Source organism: Chelon labrosus, assembly GCF_963514085.1.
Source record: "Chelon labrosus genome assembly, chromosome: 7".
Lineage (NCBI taxonomy): Eukaryota > Metazoa > Chordata > Actinopteri > Mugiliformes > Mugilidae > Chelon > Chelon labrosus.
In genome coordinates, this window is record NC_140343.1 from 21,989,047 (window position 1) to 22,009,887 (window position 20,841).

The window sequence follows — 20,841 nt, forward strand, 5'->3', positions numbered from 1 at the left end:
GAATAATCAGTGTCAACAAGGCCAAAAGACAGCAGCATAGATACTACTAGTTTGATGAAGGAAAGCTGAAGAAAATGCATGGATCCAGCCACAGCAATCTAATCACCACTATGTCATTTAGCACTCATCTGTGTCCATCAATATAATGTGAGTGATTGAATCAAGCCACTCAAAAAGGCTGACACTAAGGTGCAAATTAATGTACTCTGGGAGAACAGTTGTTACAATAATGGCTAAACTGACCTATTTAATGGATAAATTAGCAGCAGGCTAACTTTACATGGTAGCAATTGTTTTTTTGCCTGTTCAACTCAGGTAGCAATACCAGTGGTGACCACTAGATGACAGATTGTCATTTATCAGTTCAGCTGCTATGCAAAGGCAACTCCTTTAATATTAATGGTAAAAAACAAATACACAACAATATTATATAATGTTAAGTGCAGCAAATCAAGAATATAGTACTGGCACTGGGGCTGACAATGTGTAATGAACAAAAACACAAACAATTAAACCAGGACACTTTTTATGCACTACTCGCCGTTTCAGTTACATTACTTGCTTATTTGGAAACCCTGTCCAGCTCTCATCAAAGCAGTAAAGTGAATTCATTCAGATGCTGCCATCATTTGGTATCGCGTTAAATGAGCTCACGCGTAAACTACGTGTAAACGGCGCCCTCTTGTGGACATGTTTGATAACGTCAGACCAGTGCCATAGAAATGGCGCTGCGTCAGGCTGTGACGTGTTTGCCGACGTTTTAAGAATTTACGGAAGTAAGTGGCAAGTTATTGGATGGTAATTAAGTTTTATAAAAACATATATATTTTCCCAGCAGCAGTTGCCTAGCAGCGGTGTTGTCACGAATTATGGCCGATGTTACCAGATCTCATTCAGATTGCACTGCAGCACTGGAGTCTGACTACGTGCAGACGACGCAGGATGACTAAGCGTCTACAACAGTGACCGTGCTGCTATCCAAATAATTGAATGGTGTAGAAAAGGTCACCTGGTGGCCTCAACAGGGAGACCGCCCATCAAACACAAAACTGTTTCACGTCAAACTAGAACTCACCCACATTTCATTCTCCAGTCTGTTTCCAGCTGCAGCTCATATCTCTGGAACAGCTCAGAGTTCCTGACACTCCTCCAGCATGGTTCAGAGTGTGGCGGTGATCGGAGCAGGCCCCTCTGGTCTGACCAGCATTAAAGCGTGTTTGGATGAAGGTCTGGAGCCCACATGCTTTGAGAGCAGCCATGACATTGGAGGACTGTGGAGATTTAAGGTGACATCCAACTAAGGATTGTAACAAATCCATCTTTTTGCTTTTGTTAGATTTCTTGAACACTAGCATGCAGCATTTTAATGGGTGTTATGATGTAGCTACAAGTACAGTAGCAATTAAATGAAATGACAACATCTCACCCTGTGCAAACAGCAGGTTATGTAAAGTTAAATAAGACGGTAAAGAAATAAAACTGAATAGTATGAACAACAAGGTTAGTATGCTGTCCACTGTCCACAGTAAAGACCCTTTGAAATTGTGTCCCTCAAAAGTCCTCTGTAGATTAAAAAAGGAAGGAGATTATACCAGCAGTCTGCTGTCATGAGAATCTGTAAATAAAAAGTGCGTCATTATCTTTCTTAACGTTCTCCTTCTCTAGGAGAAGCCAGAGCCTGGGCGGGCAAACATCTACCAGTCAGTGGTTATCAACAGCTCCAAAGAGATGATGTCTTTCAGTGACTTCCCTCCTCCTGCTGAGCTGCCCAACAATATGCACCACTCTGAGGTGCTGTTGTATCTGCGTCTCTACGCTCAGGCCTTTAACCTGTTGCAGTACATAAACTTCCAGGTTAGTGACCTTCAGCTTTGTTTCTAAAGGAGATAATGAGCTCAGGTACTTTGCATTGAGTGCACGTAACCGCAATAAAAACAACACTGAGTTTATCTTGCAAGGTTATTCGGATGTACTGATTTGTCAACTGTATGTTTTTACTTGCTTTTAAAATGTGCCCAGATGTAACAGAATCGTTTCTTGTCTTTGTATTTTTGTAGTTAGAACTTGTTAAATGTCCCACATTATTCCCCTTTTTACTAGTTAATGTAAGAAATGTGTCTTTCAAGTTTCAGCTCAACATATTGGTGTTTCAACTGAAAAATGCATACCAAAAAATACCTCTTCATGCAATCCGATAGTCCTACAACCAATCAGAGCCATTGTGTTGTAAACAAATTCAACTCCACAGGGTGATGCATATGGCTTGCTTTTACTCTTCTGTCCTACACTGTATAAAGCCAACCCTAACAATTTGATTGGCCTGAGCATAACCAGTTCCAAACAGAAAGATCTATATGAAGTTACAGGCTAATGCCAAAGTGTATAAGTGTATTTTTCATAAAATATTCCCTTTAAGTACCTTATTTTACGTGGATAAAACTTCTTAAGTCACCTTATGTCGCACATTTAAGCAGAAAACAGTTACGGTCCCTGGTTTACGTATATTTAAACAACCCTACTTGCCAAAAATAATGTAAAATAAAGTTCATTCCGTAGAAGTCATTAGTGGCAATGCCATACATTAATGAATATTTATAATGTTCCTATACCTGCTCAGAAAACATTATATACATCATAGCCTGTCCTAAAACATGTTGTTGAAATATGTTTTTTAAATGCTGTACATGGGGAATCAAAGTGATGTCTAACCTATAAATGTAAAGAGATTAATCAGTGAGTGTCTGTGAAGGATATTGATCTCTGCTTGTGTGTTTGTCTCAGACCTCTGTGGTCAGTGTGAGGCAGAGACCAGACTTTGCTGTGACAGGCCAGTGGGAGGTGGAGACAGAGGGGAGAGAGGCTCAGAGGGAGACGCATGTTTTTGATGCAGTGATAGTTTGCAGTGGACATTTCACCCAGCCTCACCTGCCCCTCACAGACTTCACAGGTACATTAAAGAGCCTACCTGCACCTGTGGCTGTTAACTTCACTGAAATCGCGGTATATGTCCTCTGTATTGAGGTTGCAATGTGTATTATATTATTAAAAAAAAAAAATCAAAGCACCTGCTCTTTGTGATCACTTTTCATCTTGTTCCTTCTCAGGTATTGAGAGCTTTGAAGGCAGATACTTCCACAGCTGGGAATACCGCAGTGCTGAGGGTCTGGAAGGGAAAAGAGTGGTTGTGATAGGGATTGGGAACTCTGGAGGGGATATTGCTGTGGACATCAGTAGAGTTGCTGAGAAGGTACACAACTCAGCTGCATTTCTGTACTTTACTTTTGCACTGTTTCATATTAAATGTCTGCTTCCTTTGACTGTAGTCTGAAAATAAACATTTTGCCCAAAGTATTTAAAAGCTGAGCTCATGTGTCTTTCTGACCTGACCTGCAGGTGTACCTCAGTACCAGGAGTGGAGCGTGGGTGGTCGGCCGTGTAGGACCTGGAGGGCTGCCAGGTGACGTGATTGCGACTTCTCGAAGGGACTTGATGATAATGAAGCTCTTTCCCTCGCGGATCACAAAGATGGTGGAGAAGAAGCTGAATGAAGCGTTTGACCACAAGTTATACGGCCTGAAACCTAAACATGGGTAAAATATCAAGATGTAGATAAACATGTTTAATTCACTGGGCGGGCAGTTGAGTGTTTATTGTTAAGGATTTAGCCTGTCAAAGCCTGAATCCTATACAGGGCAGAGGTGTAAAGGGCAATGCTACACAGTTCCTTTTTGCAATTGTCTAATAAAACCAACGTTATATGGATGTTGTTAATGTTTGTGCAGCCAGAATGTCCTGCAGACGACATCAGAAGGAGGCATAGAAATGATCTCAGTAGCTTCTTCAATTTGAAGAGACTGGTGGGCGGTAGTGGTTTAAATAGTAACATCTGGTGGTGTTGCCCATCAGAAACTTGCATGACTAGTGTTTGTGAATGATGACTAATGAAAAATTACTAGATACTTACTTACTAGATACTCGTTAAAGGAGACTGTTGGGCTCTGTCCTCTTTCTCCAATGAATGGTACTCTAATGACCCACTGTCTGTCCGAGGCTCCAGTATCAAGTTTTGAATGGGGGTAAAACTTCTTGGGGACAGAAGTTAAGACTGTATTGTAAACTGATAGAAGATTATATCTCAGTCCACCTCCCCTGCTCAGAGACATATTTTCCAATTTGAGTCCAGTTGCAGTTATGTTTTTGTTTTTTGTTTTTTGGGATATTCTTCCAGAAAACTCAGCAAGCCTATTTGCTTTAGTTTAGACTTGGAGGACTGACCATCTTCATAGTCATATGAACCCTAAAAGGGCAATTTGCACATGATTTGATCTGATTTGAACCAAAGTGAGCTACCAAACTTGTCTGTGAGTGCAATACGAGTGTGTTTTTATGTCCTTGTACAATTCTCATATACCCCTGTGCTGTTTGTTGGTAGTTTCTTCGCACAGATTCCTGTAGTGAATGATGATCTGCCGGCTCGGATCATCTCGGGTCGTGTTCAGGTCAAACCAAACGTGAAGGAGTTCTGTGGATCCAGTGTGGTTTTTGTTGATGGGAGCGTTATGGAAAAGGTCAAGTCACATAAAATGTTAAAAATCATCCAGCATTCTTTTAAACTTTATTATTTATCCATTATTTGGTTACAAAAGTGAAATAATCGAAAGGTATGTAAAAGCCCTTGGTCGTCTAATGTTTGAGATGTGTGTGTGTCATATAGGTGGACGTAGTGGTGTTTGCCACAGGGTACAACTACAGCTTCCCTTTCCTGCCCTCACATCTGCAGGCTAAGAGTGGTTACAGGCTGCGTCTCTACAAGCATGTTTTCCCTCCTTCACTGTCCCGGCCTACACTAGCGGTGGTCGGCTTCATTCATGCCCTTGGTGCAATCAACCCTCTGGCTGAGATGCAGGCTCGCTGGGCTACAAGAGTGTTTAAAGGTAAAATGCAACACAGAAACTAACTATAGGCTTTATAGAGGTGTGGCAACCGAGAAGATGCCTTATTTAGATGAAGAATAAGGCAAACATACTGCCCCTACAGTAGAACATAATAAAACTGCTGCACTGTGGGAGACATAAGACACATTTCTTGATGTAATAATACTGTTCATCCATCCATTATCAACTGCTTATCTGAGGTTGGGTCATGGTGGCAACAGGCTAAGTTGGGAATCATATACCTTCCTCCAGGAGACCCCACCAGAGTTGATTAGGCCCCAGCGTGTATCCAGATGTCTAGCTAATCTATCTCCATGGCTCTCCTGCATTGAGCCACAGGCATACTGAGGCTTTCTCTGCCCTCCCGTGTTTCTGTCCCATCCGGGGTAGACACTTGGCTCTCCGTCCAGCCTCCTGCCAGCTGCTGAGTTGCGCAGTTTTGCGTACATGGAGAGCTTAGTTTCCAAGCTTTTTCCAAGTGATTTTCCCATGGGACTGTTAGCTCCAGCAGCACGATTTGTTTCGTGGAATAAGACATAAGGACAAGATGATTGGTAGCTGCAGTGTCAGAACTAAAGCTGTTCTCCAAAGTTCATCAACAGCTGCCAGTCTCTTGCTGGGGTCAGGACGCCTGCAGATGATGTTCTCTTAGTGGAATTTGGCTGCTCTGTAGCTCTCACAAAGGAAATGGTTTTATTGGATGTCTGGCACTCGTTCGCCCACTCAAGTCCTTTGCTGATGGCTTCAGTGGTACCGTCCCTCTCCCAAGTATCCTTGTACAAGAGCTGAGGTTCCAGGTTACCTTGCTTGGAAGACAATGGACATTCTGATGACTCTTGGAAGCACATCATAAACTGCCAGGATGAAATATTTTATGCAGTGAGGCTCATCTTCCAGATTTCATCCGGGTCATTTTGCTCTCAACTGCATTCCCCAGGGTAAATCATTTCAAGCAATATCCTGTCCACTGTCGCACTGCATTCAATAAGTTACACGTCAATATCACAGGACACAGACTAACGTACAGAGGTCAGCAAATGAGTTAAGAAGGTGAAATAAATGACAAATCCACCTTGCAGGATCTCAAGTCTTCCATTGCTGTTCTCACCACTTACAGAACTAGGTGGCAGTAATTGTTGAAACATGTACTTGACATGAATTCTCCTCTTGCAGGTTTAAGATCCCTCCCTGCAGAGGAAATCATGATGAAAGAAATTGAAAAAGACACAGCAACCATGCATCAGAGGTAAGAGAAAACTGTGAAGCTGTCCGTGACCCTTAGACTGGTTATTGTGCTGTTGTCTACACAGTCTAATAAATGTATTTGTCAGCTTATACTGCTTATTAGTTCGTGTTTACTTTTACAATGATCTTTTTTGGTTCCCTCTGTTAGCTTTGCATGCTCAGAGCGCAACCCCCTACAGGTGGACAACATGTCTTACATGGACTCCCTGGCTGATGAGGTGGGGGTTAGGCCAAACTTACTGTGGCTCTTCCTGAAGGATCCCAAACTGGCCCACCAGGTGTTTGTGGGCCCCTGCACTCCATACCAGTACCGTCTGACTGGACCGGGCCAGTGGGCAGGAGCCCGTCAGGCAATTCTTACTCAGTGGGAACGGGTGCTTCTGCCTTTTAGGACCAGAGTGGTACCAGAACCAGAAACTAGACCGTCCTCTAGAATGAGCACTTTTATGATTTTCTCAGGTGCTGCCCTGCTGTGCTGCCTCTATTATAGCAAACACTCTCTGTCCTCTTCCTTCTCCTCTCCCTCCTTCCTCAGAGCTCCTCAGTAAGCTGCATTGTGTATGACTGAGTTTTTAATATGTACTAACTGGACAATTAAATAAAAAAAATAAAAAGGTGTTTTTTTTTCTCTTTTCTTTTTCTTTGTTCTTGCTTTTAACTGTGTGTTCTAATTTGTTCTGTTTTTATGTAAAGCACATTGAGTTGCCTCTTGGTATGAAATGCGCTATATAAATAAAAATGCCTTGCCTTGCCTTGCCTTAAACTATACATGCTGTGTTTTTGTCAAAATTCATAGCGTTCTGAAAATAGTGAATGCTTCAGTTTTCTTGGTAGCTGGCATTTAAAGTTATTTAATATTTAATACTGATAGAACAATTAGCTTTCATCATTGATAGTATGCATGCCTTTTATAAATGGAATCATGGTCAGTGTAGTTAGTTTTATTTTATGAGACACTCGAGATAAAGTAACTCCTCTCCGTCCAAGTGCAAACAGATTTCTACAAAGTAATTAAGCTTTATGCTTTGGGGAAAAGCCTTGCTGGAAAATAAATCTCTTGCAGACTGAATCAGATTGTCTTCCAGGATTTTGATATATTTCACTGCATTCATTTTACTTACCAACCGGGCCATGACATGTCCCACGACATTTGATAGAAGCTTGTGGCTTTCACTTTGCCACTTCTCTTTAAGTATTCATAGGTGTGCTGGTGGCCTCCCTCATTAGTTCCTTTGATTTATTAGTGATGGATTTTAATAATCACTTATTCACTTTTAATAATTAAAATCCATAATTGTTTGTTATACTTTTCAATAGCATTTTCTCTGAGTTGCATGTAGGTTTTTTTTTTTGCCTTCATAGTCCAGTTGTAGCCGGGAATGCCTCGATGTCTGCCACTTGAAACACATTCACTGGACTCAGGTGATCTCCATTCCCCTAATTGTGAGACAACTTGCACCAGTTGGCTGATCCTCCACTGAATTAGGTCAGTCACTGGTTGAATATGTATGCAGTCATTATCTTACATAAAAAGGCAAATTATCCTAACAATGATTCCATTTACAAATGCATAAAAGTAAAATATCGAAGGGGGTGAATATGTTTTGTTGGCACTGTATTACAGGTTTCTAATAAATAAATGAAGGTTGTAACGGCCTTCATTTTACAAAAAAAAAAAAATGTCGTGCTCAAAGAAGAGGTCCTCTACAAACCAAACTAACTTTTTTTGTTGCACCACTGTAAACAAACAGCCTGTGCAAAATATCCAAAACCATCCATAATTCAGGTGATCAAAATATGAAGTGGCTGGCTGTGGACAGTTTGACTTCTATTTTCTCTCCAAAGACACTCCAGTATGATGTGTGCGTCAGAATGCAAACTAACCAGGCTCTTGTGAATTTTGGTTTCACTGCCAAAATGTCTTATTCTGTTTTTTGGGCTTTTCCCTTTAGTGAGTACATGTAAAAGTTCAGTCTATTCCAGAGGGAGTTACTTTCTCAGACTGCTCCTGAACTACCTGAAATTGACGTTTTCTTCTGTTACACAGAGCAGAGGGCCCAGAACAAATTCCACATCACAGCAGCAGCCTCTCATCAGGGCGTTCTCAGATGACCTCACAGTCAAACCATGTACAGTAGTTACCACTAGGGGCAGCCACAACCCTACTAGACAGGCAGCAGCACCAGGCAGTTCTACAGAAAGTGATTTTATACATTCATATCAAACGTGTGTCATAATACAATCATGAGCAATAAATAGAAGCGGGAGAAGCAGGGAGAGTTCATCGTTTTTGAAAGAGAAAAGTGTCCATCAACGAAGGCTCAGTGCAAATGAGTGTAAACATAATCCAAAGCAGAGGGTGCTTTAGTGGGGGGTGGTGGTGGCGGTGGGGGTGGTATACAGTGCTGGTCGGTCTCCTCAGAGTCCACTGTGTCACTTTTTTCACTTCTCCCTGAGGAGGTACAGCACCATGGCCTTCAGGTAGTGTCCAAAGGCACAGACCGCAGTCACCAGCCAGTGAGAACGGAAGCTGGGATCAGTGTTCACCACACATTTTGTTACATCCACCTGCGAGGAGACACGGGGGGGTTAGAATTAAATTTCTGACATATAATAAAACAACTCAGTCACATACCCCAACCCCCCCAAAATCTGCAGTGGCAAGATGTAGAAATGGCCCAAGAATGATATTTTATGTCATAACTGATCTAATTATAAAACTAAAAGTCACTGAAAAGCAATGAAGTACCACAGACGGCACAGTTTAGTGTCAGTCCTGACACTAAGCACTTCTCCCTCCTCAGCTCCCCTTGGTTCTTTCAATCACACAGTGTCCTCTAGGTTTCCTACGTGCTGACATGGTCCCTCAGTCTGTGTTTGGGCAGCTGCAGTTTAAAACACGTCCTCATTTGTCTCTATCAGGGTCACTTATACAATGCAGTGCTCGTCATTTTGTCACACTCCACTTATCTTCAAAACGAAACAGGCTTGATGCCATGTTTTTCGAGCACACAGGCGTGCATTTGTTCGCTTGCCAGGCTCTTTCTAACAGAGCAGAGCGCAGACAGAAGCACCTTGTTCTGCCTGGTGCCTCAGTTCGCTTTAGCATTTCTGCACACTTTATCAGAAAGGCTGCAGGCTGACACTTAAAACTCTACCCTCGGTTCATATCTGCCCTATGGCACACAATCTCGAACTGACAAGGCGGTGACGAAACAAGAGTGCATCTAGACCTCTAATGTCAAGGCAGCATGCTCCAGCAGAACGGAGCATAAAGAGGTTGGTCATAATTGAAAATAATGAGCTCCATGGGTTGTCCTTCCACCAGCAATTTCTGCTATTTATATCACAGTCTCCATCAGAGTTAAACCAATCCATCAGCTTCCATATGAATAGATGTTCTCCTCCAGCTACATTCACCCAGCGAGACCTGCAGCACTTTGGACTGTAAAATATTGTTCTTCCTCACTGCAGCAGTGGAGAGGGATTCAGAGATAATCAAGAATTATTGAACCGGCAACATTCACCGTCCTTACAAAATCGGAGAGTGTGGGTACAGTAGGTGAGTGGAACCATTCATAAACTAATATAATACCTTCTAAAACAGCCCTGGCCTGTCGAGGCATGGACTCCACCAGACTTCTGAAGGTGTGCTTTGGTATCTGGCACCAAGACGTTAGGACTTATTTGTCCAGCACATTCCACAGATGCTTGATTAGATTGAGATCTGGGGAATATGGAGGCCAAGTCAACACCTTTACACTCACTGTTGTGTTGCTCAAACCGTTCCTGAAGCACTTTCGCTTTGTGGCAAGGAGCATTGTTAACTGCTAAGAGAGGCCACAGCCACCAGGGAATACTGTTTCCATGAAATGGTGTAAATGGTCCATAACAATGTTTAGGCAGGTGGTACGTGTCAAAGTAGTCCAAGGTCTCCCAGCAGAACATTGGCCAAACCATCACACTGCCTTCTCCAGCTTGCCTTCTTCCCATAGTGCATCCTGGTGCCATGTGTTCCCGAGGTAAGAGATGCACCCAACCGTCCACATGACGTAAAAGAAATCATGATTCATCAGACCAGGCCGCCCTTCTTCCATTGTTCCGTGGTCCAGTTCTGATGCTCATGTGCCCATTGTAGAAGCTTTTGGCAGTGGACAGGGGTCAGCATGGCCTCTCTATCAGGACCAGCATTCAGCCCTTTTTAGCTGTTTGAGCTACAAGAGGCTGCGTGTTGGAACAGACCACACACTTCCCTCTCCACATGCATCACCACTTTTTCTTCCTGGTTTAACTTTTGATAAGTAATCACAGGCTGCACCCAACAAGAGCTCTGCTGCTCAAATCCTTCCACTTGTTGATTTTCCTGCTTCAGTCTCATCATCAACACAACATAATATTCACTTCCTGCCTAATGTAACCCACCCACTGACGGGGGCAATGATAACGAGATAATCAGTTTTATTCTCTTGTGCAGTATTTTGTGATTTAATCCAATTTAGTGAGCTCATAATATGTTTCTCAGTATAATTTTATGGCAGCTCTTTTGTTTATCTGCAGGCTACTGCAGGAGTCAAACCTGAACACTGAGGGCTGAACATTTACGATAAACATTTACCGCCACAGCCAGCAGTGAAAACTGTGAAAATATTAGCGCACATACTAATGCGGTGTCGACTGTGGGCTCAAAAATAATAATTATTACTTGTTCAGAAAATAATCTCCAAAGTTTGGAGATCATCAATTATGTACTTGTTTGGAGCTTAAACATGTACATAACTGATGATGACACTTTGTCAAACAGTGAAGAGACATTTGTGAATGAGTAAGCATGTCATTTATGATTAAATGAAATAACCTATAAGAAAAACTGTGATTAGTGTGGGAACTTTGAGAACTGAGTTTCACAAGTCTTTTCTTTTAGTCCAGATGTGTTCCACGTAATGACATACTCAATTCACAAACAAAGGGGTGTGTTTTCACATGTTTACAAAGGGTGATTTCCAACCACAGACTCTGAAAACAGTTTCACAAGCTCTAAATCCTGCTGAACATTATCTGAGCCTGTGGATGTCGGTGTTACCTTCAGTTCCCTGTTGTGCAACTGCGGTTGCATCATCAGCAATATTCACACTCAATGAAGGGGCCACGCTAGCATGAACAGGTTTGTCTTACCCAGCCACCTCTCTTTTTTAACCAGGACGTCAGACTTTTGCGCACAAACTCCCCCATGCAGTCGACAATGGTATGGACCATAGCTGGGTGGCCGTGACGTACGCAATCCACCGCCAGGGCCCCTGCCACGGCATACAAGGAAACCACCTTTCCCCATGTCACACCTAATGAAAGACACACAAGTTGTAGAGCTCAGAACAGAATGAACTGCATCCTCAAACAAACATAATTAAAGTTCTTCCCTCCAGTGTGATGTACAAACACTGATGTGTAAGGTATACTAAAAGATTTGCAATAAAATCATGAAAACGGGAAAGCAAAGAGCAACCCTGCTCAATTTTGGATATTTGGAGTAGGTTATAGTGCAGCAGTTCTTTCGAAAGACGAATGAACAATTTAAACAACCTCAGCAGCAGCCACGGAATTGGGCCTGCATGCCTTTCTGTCCCACAAAGAAAAAAACCCAAACACAAGGCCCAGAGTTGCAGGCAGGCAGTACGCCTCGCTAGATCAGTGAGCAGATCATTTTTCCAACTTGGTGTGCGTGTTGAGTAGAGCTTTCTGCCACGACACCATTTACAGTAAGAGCTTCAAACTGTCTCTGCAGTGTTTATATGACGAGCGCATATAAACTGGGCCTCAGCTCAATTCATCTTCTGATTCGTTCCTAGAATCTCATAAATGGAGGTCAGGTTTCTCTTTGAGGGTGGGATCTGGAATCTGCAGGAGTGTACTCTAAAAGGTCTTCACTTATAATACTAACAGTGAGTTCAGAAAACAGCGTGTATAAAATGATTCTTTTAAACCAAAGTTACAGTGTTCACTGCTCAGAAAAAAAGTCAGCAGAAGCAATTAAAACATAAAACAAATGGAATTCAATAAAGAATAGGTTACATTCTGCATAACTCCTCTTGTACAGTGGCGCCTAAACTTAATCAGTGAGCTGGAACAAGATAAAGCATGAAAAACTAAGGTAAGAAAGAATACTAAGTCAACATCACCCTTCGGGAACAAAAATAATATGTGACAGTTTTTGGGAGCATGGAGCAAGAGGATGGTGATAGTATCAAGAATGAGGTAATCGAATGTAAATACTGGGATCAATAAGTTGTAAAACGTCAATGCCTTGCAAATCATTTTGAACATCTGAAAAGGCACTGTGTGAATGTTAACTAGAAACAACTCAGCTAACTCGTATTTCCCACTCGTACATCCCATAGGAGCTGAACTAAAACTCATCTCCTTTGTGGATATTGTGACAGGCAACAGGGTTCAGTGAAGGAATAGAAACTGCAGTCACAGCTCTTGCCATCAACATTTGACTTTTACTATATCGTATATTGTTCTCTCTACATCTGTAATACACACCTATCAGACATAACATTATGACCACCTTCCTAATATTGTGTAGGTCTCCCTTGTGCCTCCAAAACAGTTGTGACTCATCAGAAAATGGACATTGACATTCTGAGGGTGTCCTGTGGTGTCTGGCAACAGAATGTTGTTAGTGCTGTGCTGTCCTTCATGTTCTTTTGAGTTGTTCCTAAACCGTTTTTGTGTGTGTGTCTGTGTTAGGCTGCATCCTGCTGGGGATGACTGCTGCCTTCAAGGAGTGTCATTGCTATGGGGTAGGGGTGTCTGGTCTGGTCTAGGTGGGTGGTACATGACTAAGTAACATCCACATGAATGCCAGGTCCAAAAGTTTCTCAGCAGAACATTGAATTGTCACAAGATGGTCAATGTTATTTACTTCTCCTGTCAGTGGTTTTAATGTTGTGGCTCATCAGTGTATGAACACAAACGTTAAATTAATAATAAATTGTGTAGTTGTAAATGTTAAAAAATATTTTAGTCAAACAGTCTAGTGGACTGGACTAAATTAAAGTGCTAAAAAGACAAGCACAATTTCACAACAAAAGTTGTCCTTATTACGTTTATAAATGCTTTACAAATGGTGCTTTACCAGAAAGTGGTATCAAACCATCCCTAGCTTAACACAGGTGCAAAAGGGAAACATGCAAATGTCCCCTTAGGATGTTCCTTCACATGGGAAATCCCGTGTCTCTACAGTGCACACGTAGGGGAAAACTATTCACATATTTGACCTGAGGTTTCATCGGAGCACCATCTGAGTCAGTACTTTAGTATTAACCTTAACGTAGACATTTTAAACCTGCAATAACTTTTATGGCCACTTGGGAGTGGCGGCAACTAGTTGTAAATGCAACACTGACATATTACCACCTTACCAGTTGATGTGGTACATCTATTAGACGGCAGCAACTATTTACACATCCTGCAAACACGGAACAACATCATTATTCACCTGTTTGTTCACTAGCTTCTTGCTAACTTCGTCTATTTAACATTTGTGTAGACAGGCAACATGACGTTAATATGACAGTTATGAAACTGAACCAAACCAGTGACATTATGGACTGTGGAACCAAAACAATGAGCAGAAAGATGCTAAAGAAGTCAAAGGTCGTCTCATCCTGCACACTTGCATAGTGTTGCATGCATGCGAAGATAATGATGCTGTCATTTATCTCTGCAATGTGGGAAGCAGCAAGAGAAGTTTGTGACAAGTCAGACAAGTTTGTGGTCGCAATCTACTGCTGCTCAGGACTTCCTCTTCACACCGTGACTCATCCAGACTGCCAGCTTTGGTGTTTGTCAATATGTACACTGTCTTCATTGATGGTTTTATTTTCAGCTACTGTCAGTGAACAGCATTTTTACTAAATGTAGTTCCCCACCATTAGCTATCACAGCCATGAGAGCATGTCTGATTTGAGGCAGATCTAATTTTACTGTTTTGAATTGCTCTGATTTTTAGTAACTGCGTGTTATTAATGGTTGTTACTTGATATTGACGGTTTATTACCTTAGCAGCAGATTGTTTTCTTGCATTCCCAGAAGAATAAGCCAGCTGGGGCTCATGACTGAACTCTTGGGTGGGGTCCAAATTGTCTGTAACAATCACTCGCTCCGGCAACATGTTAACCTAATATGGACTGAATGCTTTCCCTGCCGTTCTTTTCCTGTCAGGGGATAATGGCTGCACCAAAATATCTCCCACTCATGGAGGATCAGCCTATGTAAGAGGTGTTTACATGGAAAAGTAGCAGGGAGAGAGTTTATTCTACAGAGGGAAAGTAATCATTTGCTAAGAGATTCAATTTAAAAGCATTAGCAAGAGAAGTAACATTAGTTCTCCACACTTTTAGAGCCTTTGTTGTTCTAAGCTCTGAAGTTCCCGCAACGAATAAATGAACTTCCTTAAAAAGCAGACATATCTTCCTGTATTTGCGAGACCAAATGTGTGCAGACCTGCACTTAGTGCACACGATGCACACCTGCGTGCGTGACTTGATTTCCACAGAACCAGATTTACCTGTGGAGAAGATGTCCGCTGCAACAGCCAGGAAGGCATCGGACACCACGCTCTCTGATGCCACCGTGATGTTCAGCTGTCGCGCTACGTTGCGGTACACAGTGGGGCGCAGGTACTCCAGCTCATCACCTGTCCCAAGACAAAAGAAACCAAACGCAGTCAAAACACAAAATTAATTCAGCTGTCTGTTTGCGACAGACTTTCCGTTAAGACCAGAGACACGTTTAGCAGGATGGTGTAGCTTTGAAATGAAACAATAACACATTGCTCCTCTTGCAAATGAGCAGATGAATTTGTCAACATCTTTATTGCTCAATTCAAGACACTTTGTGGTCTTGCTGCTACAGACATGCTTAGTCATTAATACTCTGGTGAAGTCAGACTCAGTTCTTATCAGATTATGACCACCCTCTCAAAAATGTATTATTTAAAATGATTTAAAAAAAATTGCATTTCTGACAAATGTCATTTCTGATTAAGTCAACTGGTGCTTCTGTAAGCTTTGCATCTGTTTGTGCACCACAGTCGTTTGCAGTAGCAGTAGTCACCGTTCCACAAAAGTGATACATTCTAGTTAAAGTTGTTGTTTTTTAGCAAATAGACAAAATTTAGTTTTGACTTAAATTGCTTTTTTTTTTTTTGGTGATACATATGGTATAAGACTGGAAGCAGGGGGAAAGGCCATCCATAGATAGCATTAAGGTACAACGTTTTTCTCTGAACTAGTCCTTAAAATCTGAATGAACCCCTTTTAACTGTACCTTTTAATAAAAAAAAATTGTGAATGTTTTTATAAGTCAGAATAACTTCAAATCCAAGACAGCAAAAAAAGTCACTGATTTAATCTTTTGGGCTCAGAGATTTGTCAGTTTCCAGTGAATTTCTTAACTACCCAACCTGGCGGTGGATAGTCAGATGAAAGCTCGCCTGTGGCATGTCCTTGTGCATACTGGAATTACCGCCTCTGCATACTGGGCAAGCAGCCAGGGTGGGACATATTATGCAAACTAAACGGTGTCCCTTCATTTTTGTGTGGGATTCCTGAGAACCGCTTCCAGACCGAAAGTAAGAAGTAATCCTGTTACTCTTTCCTGGATGATGAGCTCTGTGTGCATGGCCCAACACAACCTGCAGTTTTAATTTGTAAGAGACCTGAACATTAAGGAAAAAAATAATAATCATTAATTATTTATTACATGATTGTTCTTTCTATAAACTAGGATTTAAGGACTATTCTCCACCAGGAATTCCATTTGTTGTTACAATCGTTTATGTATGAATGTCTTTATTTTAATTGGCTGAATTGACTGAAAATATTTCACTCTTGTAATTATAAGTATAAAACTATACAACAACCTTAAAGCTTTAGGTTTCCAAGAAAACATAGCAAGAGCATACTCTGTGCGTCCTCACTAGTTAAGGCCAGTGCACGGGGATGAGGGGATATGTTACATGCGTCATGGATCACACAACTGAACGTGATCTTTATTGCTTTCTGCGTAAAAGTTCAGGACAGCCGGACTTACCAAGCCACAGGAGCACCGCCGATATCTCTCCCAGAGTCCCACCTGACGCAGCCAGTCCGTGCTCAGGCTTGGACCAGCCGATGCCGGCGCGGTTCAGTCTGGAGTGGATGTAGTCCCTGCACAGCGCTTTGGCGTGGGACACCAGCTCCTTGTCGGTGGGCGAGCGATCGAACACTTCGGCTGCGAACACAGAGGAGCGGCGCAACATCTCCATGCCCCCTGTCATCAGCCGCGGAGTGCGCTGCTCACCTCGCCGCCTGCACCGCCTCTCTCAGGGGCCGCTTCTTCCAGTCAGCCCCCCCCCACAACTTCAACTCTCCCTCTCTTCTAGCAGACTGGAAGGCTTGTGGAGATTATCCTGCAGAACAAACACGCGGATTACTTTGTGGACATCTTTTGATAGATCGGGTAAAGCTTGCCGATGCAAACGCAATCAAAGTGTGGAGCCTCATGTGATAGGTGTAAAGCCCAGACTGCTGCTGCTGCTGCCGCTGCTGGAGAGAAAGGAACAATCCAACGAGGAAAAGTCTGACACTGTACCAGAAAAGTTGGACCCATAAAAATGTGGGCATACCTGAGAGTAAAGTTAAGGACAATTCAATTAAACTCACCCGCGATGTTGCCAAGCTAATAATCCTTCGCTACAATATCATCCTTAGCAAGATTCTTTTCAAGTTGACACTTATCAGAAGAAAAATAGTTTCTGATCTGACTGTAATGACCTGAGGATTTACTGACAATTCATGCGTAAAAAATCCTCTCCAGTTTACAGTCTGACAGGGTTTCCTTCTAAGGGCACTTATTGTGGAGTCCAAAGGCGGAGATAGCAGCAACAACACTGGCCCCGCCCCTCTGCCCCACTCCAGAGAGAGAGAGAGAGAGAGAGAGAGAGAAAGAGAAAGAGAGAGAGAGAGGATATGACCCAGTAATATCGGAGCTGTTAATAAATAACTGAGTTCATTAAAGGTGTGTGTGTCTTTAACAAATCATTTAAACTGAATCTGTCCTGCTCCCATTTATTAATTTTAACAGGAAACATGATTCATCTATTTCCGCTGAGATCATTATTGGAACATGTCAATGAATTTTATTCATAAAAACTAGGTTGTGAAGCAGAGAGCAGCAGCTGTTTGAAGGTGAGACGCTGCCAACAGTGAATGAAGTTGTTGGACCTGTGAGACACAGATTAGAAGAATGTTCAAAATAAAGCTGAGACATCCAGAGTTTAACTTAACACTGACCATCTTGTGACAACACAATGTTCTTCTGGGAAACGTTTGGACCTGGCATTCATGTGGATGTTACTTAGACATGCACCACCCACCTAGATCAGACCAGGCACCCCCACCCCATAGCAATGACGCTCCTTGATGGCAGCAGTCATCCCCAGCAGGATGCAGCCTGACACAGACGCACACACAAAAAAGTTTTAGGAACAACTCAAAAAACATGAAGAACAGCACAAGGTGTTGACCTGGCCTCCAAATTCACTAGATCCCAAACTGATCAAGCACAGTGTATCTTGAAAGTATTTACAGCACTTCACTTTTTCCACATTTTGTAACATTCCAGCCTCCCAAAATGGATTAAATTCATTCATTCATCTTCTGTAACCAATTATTCCTGTTAAGGGTCGTGGGGTCTGCTGGAGCCTATCCCAGCTGTCATCGGGTGAGAGGCGGGGTACACCCTGGACAGGTCGCCAGTCTATCGCAGGGCTAACATAGAGAGACAGACAACCATTCACACTCACATTCACACCTACTGCCAATTTAGAATCACCAATGTACCTAACCAGCATGTCTTTGGACGGTGGGAGGAAGTCAGAGTACCAGGAGAGAACCCACGCAGACACAGGGAGAATATGCAAACTCCACACAGAAAGGCCCAGTCGGCCCATGGATTCGAACCCAGGACCTTCTTGCTGTGAGTCATCAGTGCTAACCACCTCGCCACTGTGCCGCCCATGGATTAAATTCATTTCCCCCAAAAAATTCTGCACACAACACCCCATAATGACAACGTGAAAACAATTCATATTGAGAATTTTGCAGATTGATCAAAAATAAAAAACTAAGAAATCACATATACATTAGTATTTACAGCCTTTACCGTGAAGCTAAGAACTGAGTTCAGGTGCATGCTGTTTCCACTGATCATCCTTGAGATGTTTCTACAGCTTAATTGGAGTCCATCTGTGGTACATTTAGTTGATTGGACATGATTTGGAAAAGCACACACCTGTCTGTGTAAGGTCCCACAGTTAACAGTGCATGTCAGAGCACAAACCAAGCTTGAAGTGGACCTCCGAGACAGGACTGTCTTGAGGCACAAATCTGGGGAAGGGTACAGATAGATTTCTGCTGCTTTAAAGGTCCCAATGAGCACAGCTGCCACTATCGTCCATAAACTAAAGAAGTTCAGAACCACCAGGACTCTTCCGAGAGCTGGCTGACCATCTGAGCGATCGGAAGAGAAGGGCCCTAGTCAGGGAGGTGACCAAGAACCCGAGGGCCACTCTGTCAGAGCTCCAGCATTCCTCTGTGGAGAGAGGAGAACCTTCCAGAAGGACAACCATCTCTGCAGCAATCCACCTCAGTGGCTGGACGGAAGCCACTTCTTAGGAAAAGGAACATGGCAGTTTGCCAAAGGGCACCTGAAGGACTCTCAGACCATGAGAAACTAAATTCTCTGCTTGTGGCATGATATTCAAAAAGACTTGAGGCTGTAATTGCTGCCAAAGGTGCATCAACAAAGAATTGAGCAAAGGCTGTGAATATTTTATCTTTATGTTTAATAAATTTGTAAAAATCTCAAACCTTTTTTCATGTTGTCATTATGGGTGTTGTGTGTAGAATTTGGGGGAAAAATGAACTGAATCCATCTTAGAATAAGGCTGTAACATAACGGGCCGTGAATACTTTCCGGATGCACTGTAATGCCAATGGTAGACATACTGCATTTTTTGTTATCCCGCAGATCAGGAGTGATGTGCAGTTTATAGGTATGGATCTTTTCATCCAACCCACGACAAGGATGCCAATAAGCACATTCCCCACAAAAGATTCATTTAAACTGCACAGACTTCCAGTCTCTCTGTATTTAACGAATTTGATGAGGTGTGGCTGTTTGACTCATGACTCATGACTCAGTGTTCTACAGAGCCGTGCTGTTGTTATACCTAACAGGAGGAAATGATGTAAGCTGATATATACAAAGCCTGCATTATAATTATTATAACTATAATTATTATTATTATAAGGTGTATCAAAGGAGGAGTGCCAGCTATATGCCTTCTTTGACATACTGATCCACTTGTTTATCTCAGTCCAGTCACATACATACATTTTTATGACCTTATCAAGGTATACATGGAAAATCCTTATCTTGTAAACCTGTAATCTTAAAAGTATCCATTAACCTAGATAAGGCCACCACATACATGGCTTTCATTTAGTGACAAAGGTAATCAAACAAGCACGAAAGGTGTCTTTTGGCTGAGTAGGTCCAACTCTAAAGCTGATGTGGAGGTTCTGTGTAATCATGTCATTGTTAAAGTAAAACACCTAAGGCTGTAGACGGCAATCAGGCACACACCTTCTCCACTCCCCACCAGAAAGAAAAACTTTCGTACGGTTCCCATTGGCAGATGAGCAATATTGGCATTTCAGGGGAAGCCACCACACCCACCGTTGATGTTGTTTGGACCTGCCCAAGGAATGCCCTGCTTTGTTCAGCAGAGACTGACATCAGATTGCAGATCCCTGTTCATACAGAAGACACAAAAGCCACCACAAAATAACTTTAAATGACATCTTGACCACGGAGACGCTGTGGAGAGATTTGTTCTCACTTGCCATTACCTGCATTTGAAACAAAACCTGTCAAATAAATAAATAAATAAGAGGTACTCTTATCATATTTTAAAGATAAAGAGCCTTTATTTGTCATTATATTATACAGGTATCATATAACGAGATTGCATGGTCAGACATGGAGGGTTGGTCCTGAGCCGCTGCACTCGCGCGCGCCGCCACTGTGGCCCAACCTGACCGGTGCCTAACACCTAGCATGTTTTGATGATGGGAGGAAACCGGAGTGCCCGGAGAAAACCCACGCAGACACGGGGAGAACATGCAAACTCCACACAGAAAGGCCTCCGCCCCGCGGATTTGAACCAGCGACCTTCTTGCTGTGAGGCACCAACGCTACCCACTGTGCCACCATTGCTTTGGCTCAAGTTACACATGTGTTATGTATAAAAGTGTTTTCTCTTTTGAAGCTCTCCACATCCAAACAGCATTATCTGCTCTTCTTGTTGGGTGGTGGTACCGCATGCAGCACTGACTAAAACTCAGATGAGCACACTTGATGTTGCGAAACACATTTGGTACAGATGTTTTCATTTTGCATGCTTTGTGAGAATCTGGGACTACAGCGTCTTATTTATTTGTGCGTGCACTGAAAGCCAGCACAATGCATTTTTCGAATATTTCAAATGTCCCAGTGATTCCAAGTGACCTCAGAATCCGACATATTTTTCCTGTTGGGCAATTTGTAGGTAATT

General features: G+C 42.5%; 2 protein-coding genes across 2 annotated transcripts; one reads left to right on the forward strand and one right to left on the reverse strand.

Moving 5' to 3' along the window:
* Positions 1-1,154: 1,154 nt before the first annotated feature.
* Positions 1,155-6,770, forward strand: LOC311490374 (flavin-containing monooxygenase 5-like; the record flags this gene model as incomplete). The annotated part of the gene is made up of 9 exons (XM_084547820.1): positions 1,155-1,286; positions 1,666-1,854; positions 2,782-2,947; positions 3,105-3,247; positions 3,394-3,590; positions 4,433-4,568; positions 4,715-4,934; positions 6,108-6,180; positions 6,328-6,770. 9 exons carry the CDS (start codon positions 1,155-1,157, stop codon positions 6,725-6,727), a joined length of 1,656 nt encoding a protein of 551 aa, XP_084403946.1. The 3' UTR covers positions 6,728-6,770.
* Positions 6,771-6,877: 107 nt separating this feature from the next.
* Positions 6,878-17,300, reverse strand: boka (BCL2 family apoptosis regulator BOK a). Its single transcript, XM_084548440.1, has 5 exons — positions 16,886-17,300; positions 16,275-16,632; positions 14,749-14,877; positions 11,352-11,515; positions 6,878-8,747 (listed from the first exon to the last, which is right to left on the reverse strand). The coding sequence occupies exons 2-5, from the start codon at positions 16,498-16,500 to the stop codon at positions 8,622-8,624; spliced, it is 645 nt and encodes a 214-aa protein (XP_084404566.1). The 5' UTR covers positions 16,501-16,632; positions 16,886-17,300; the 3' UTR covers positions 6,878-8,621.
* Positions 17,301-20,841: the final 3,541 nt, after the last annotated feature.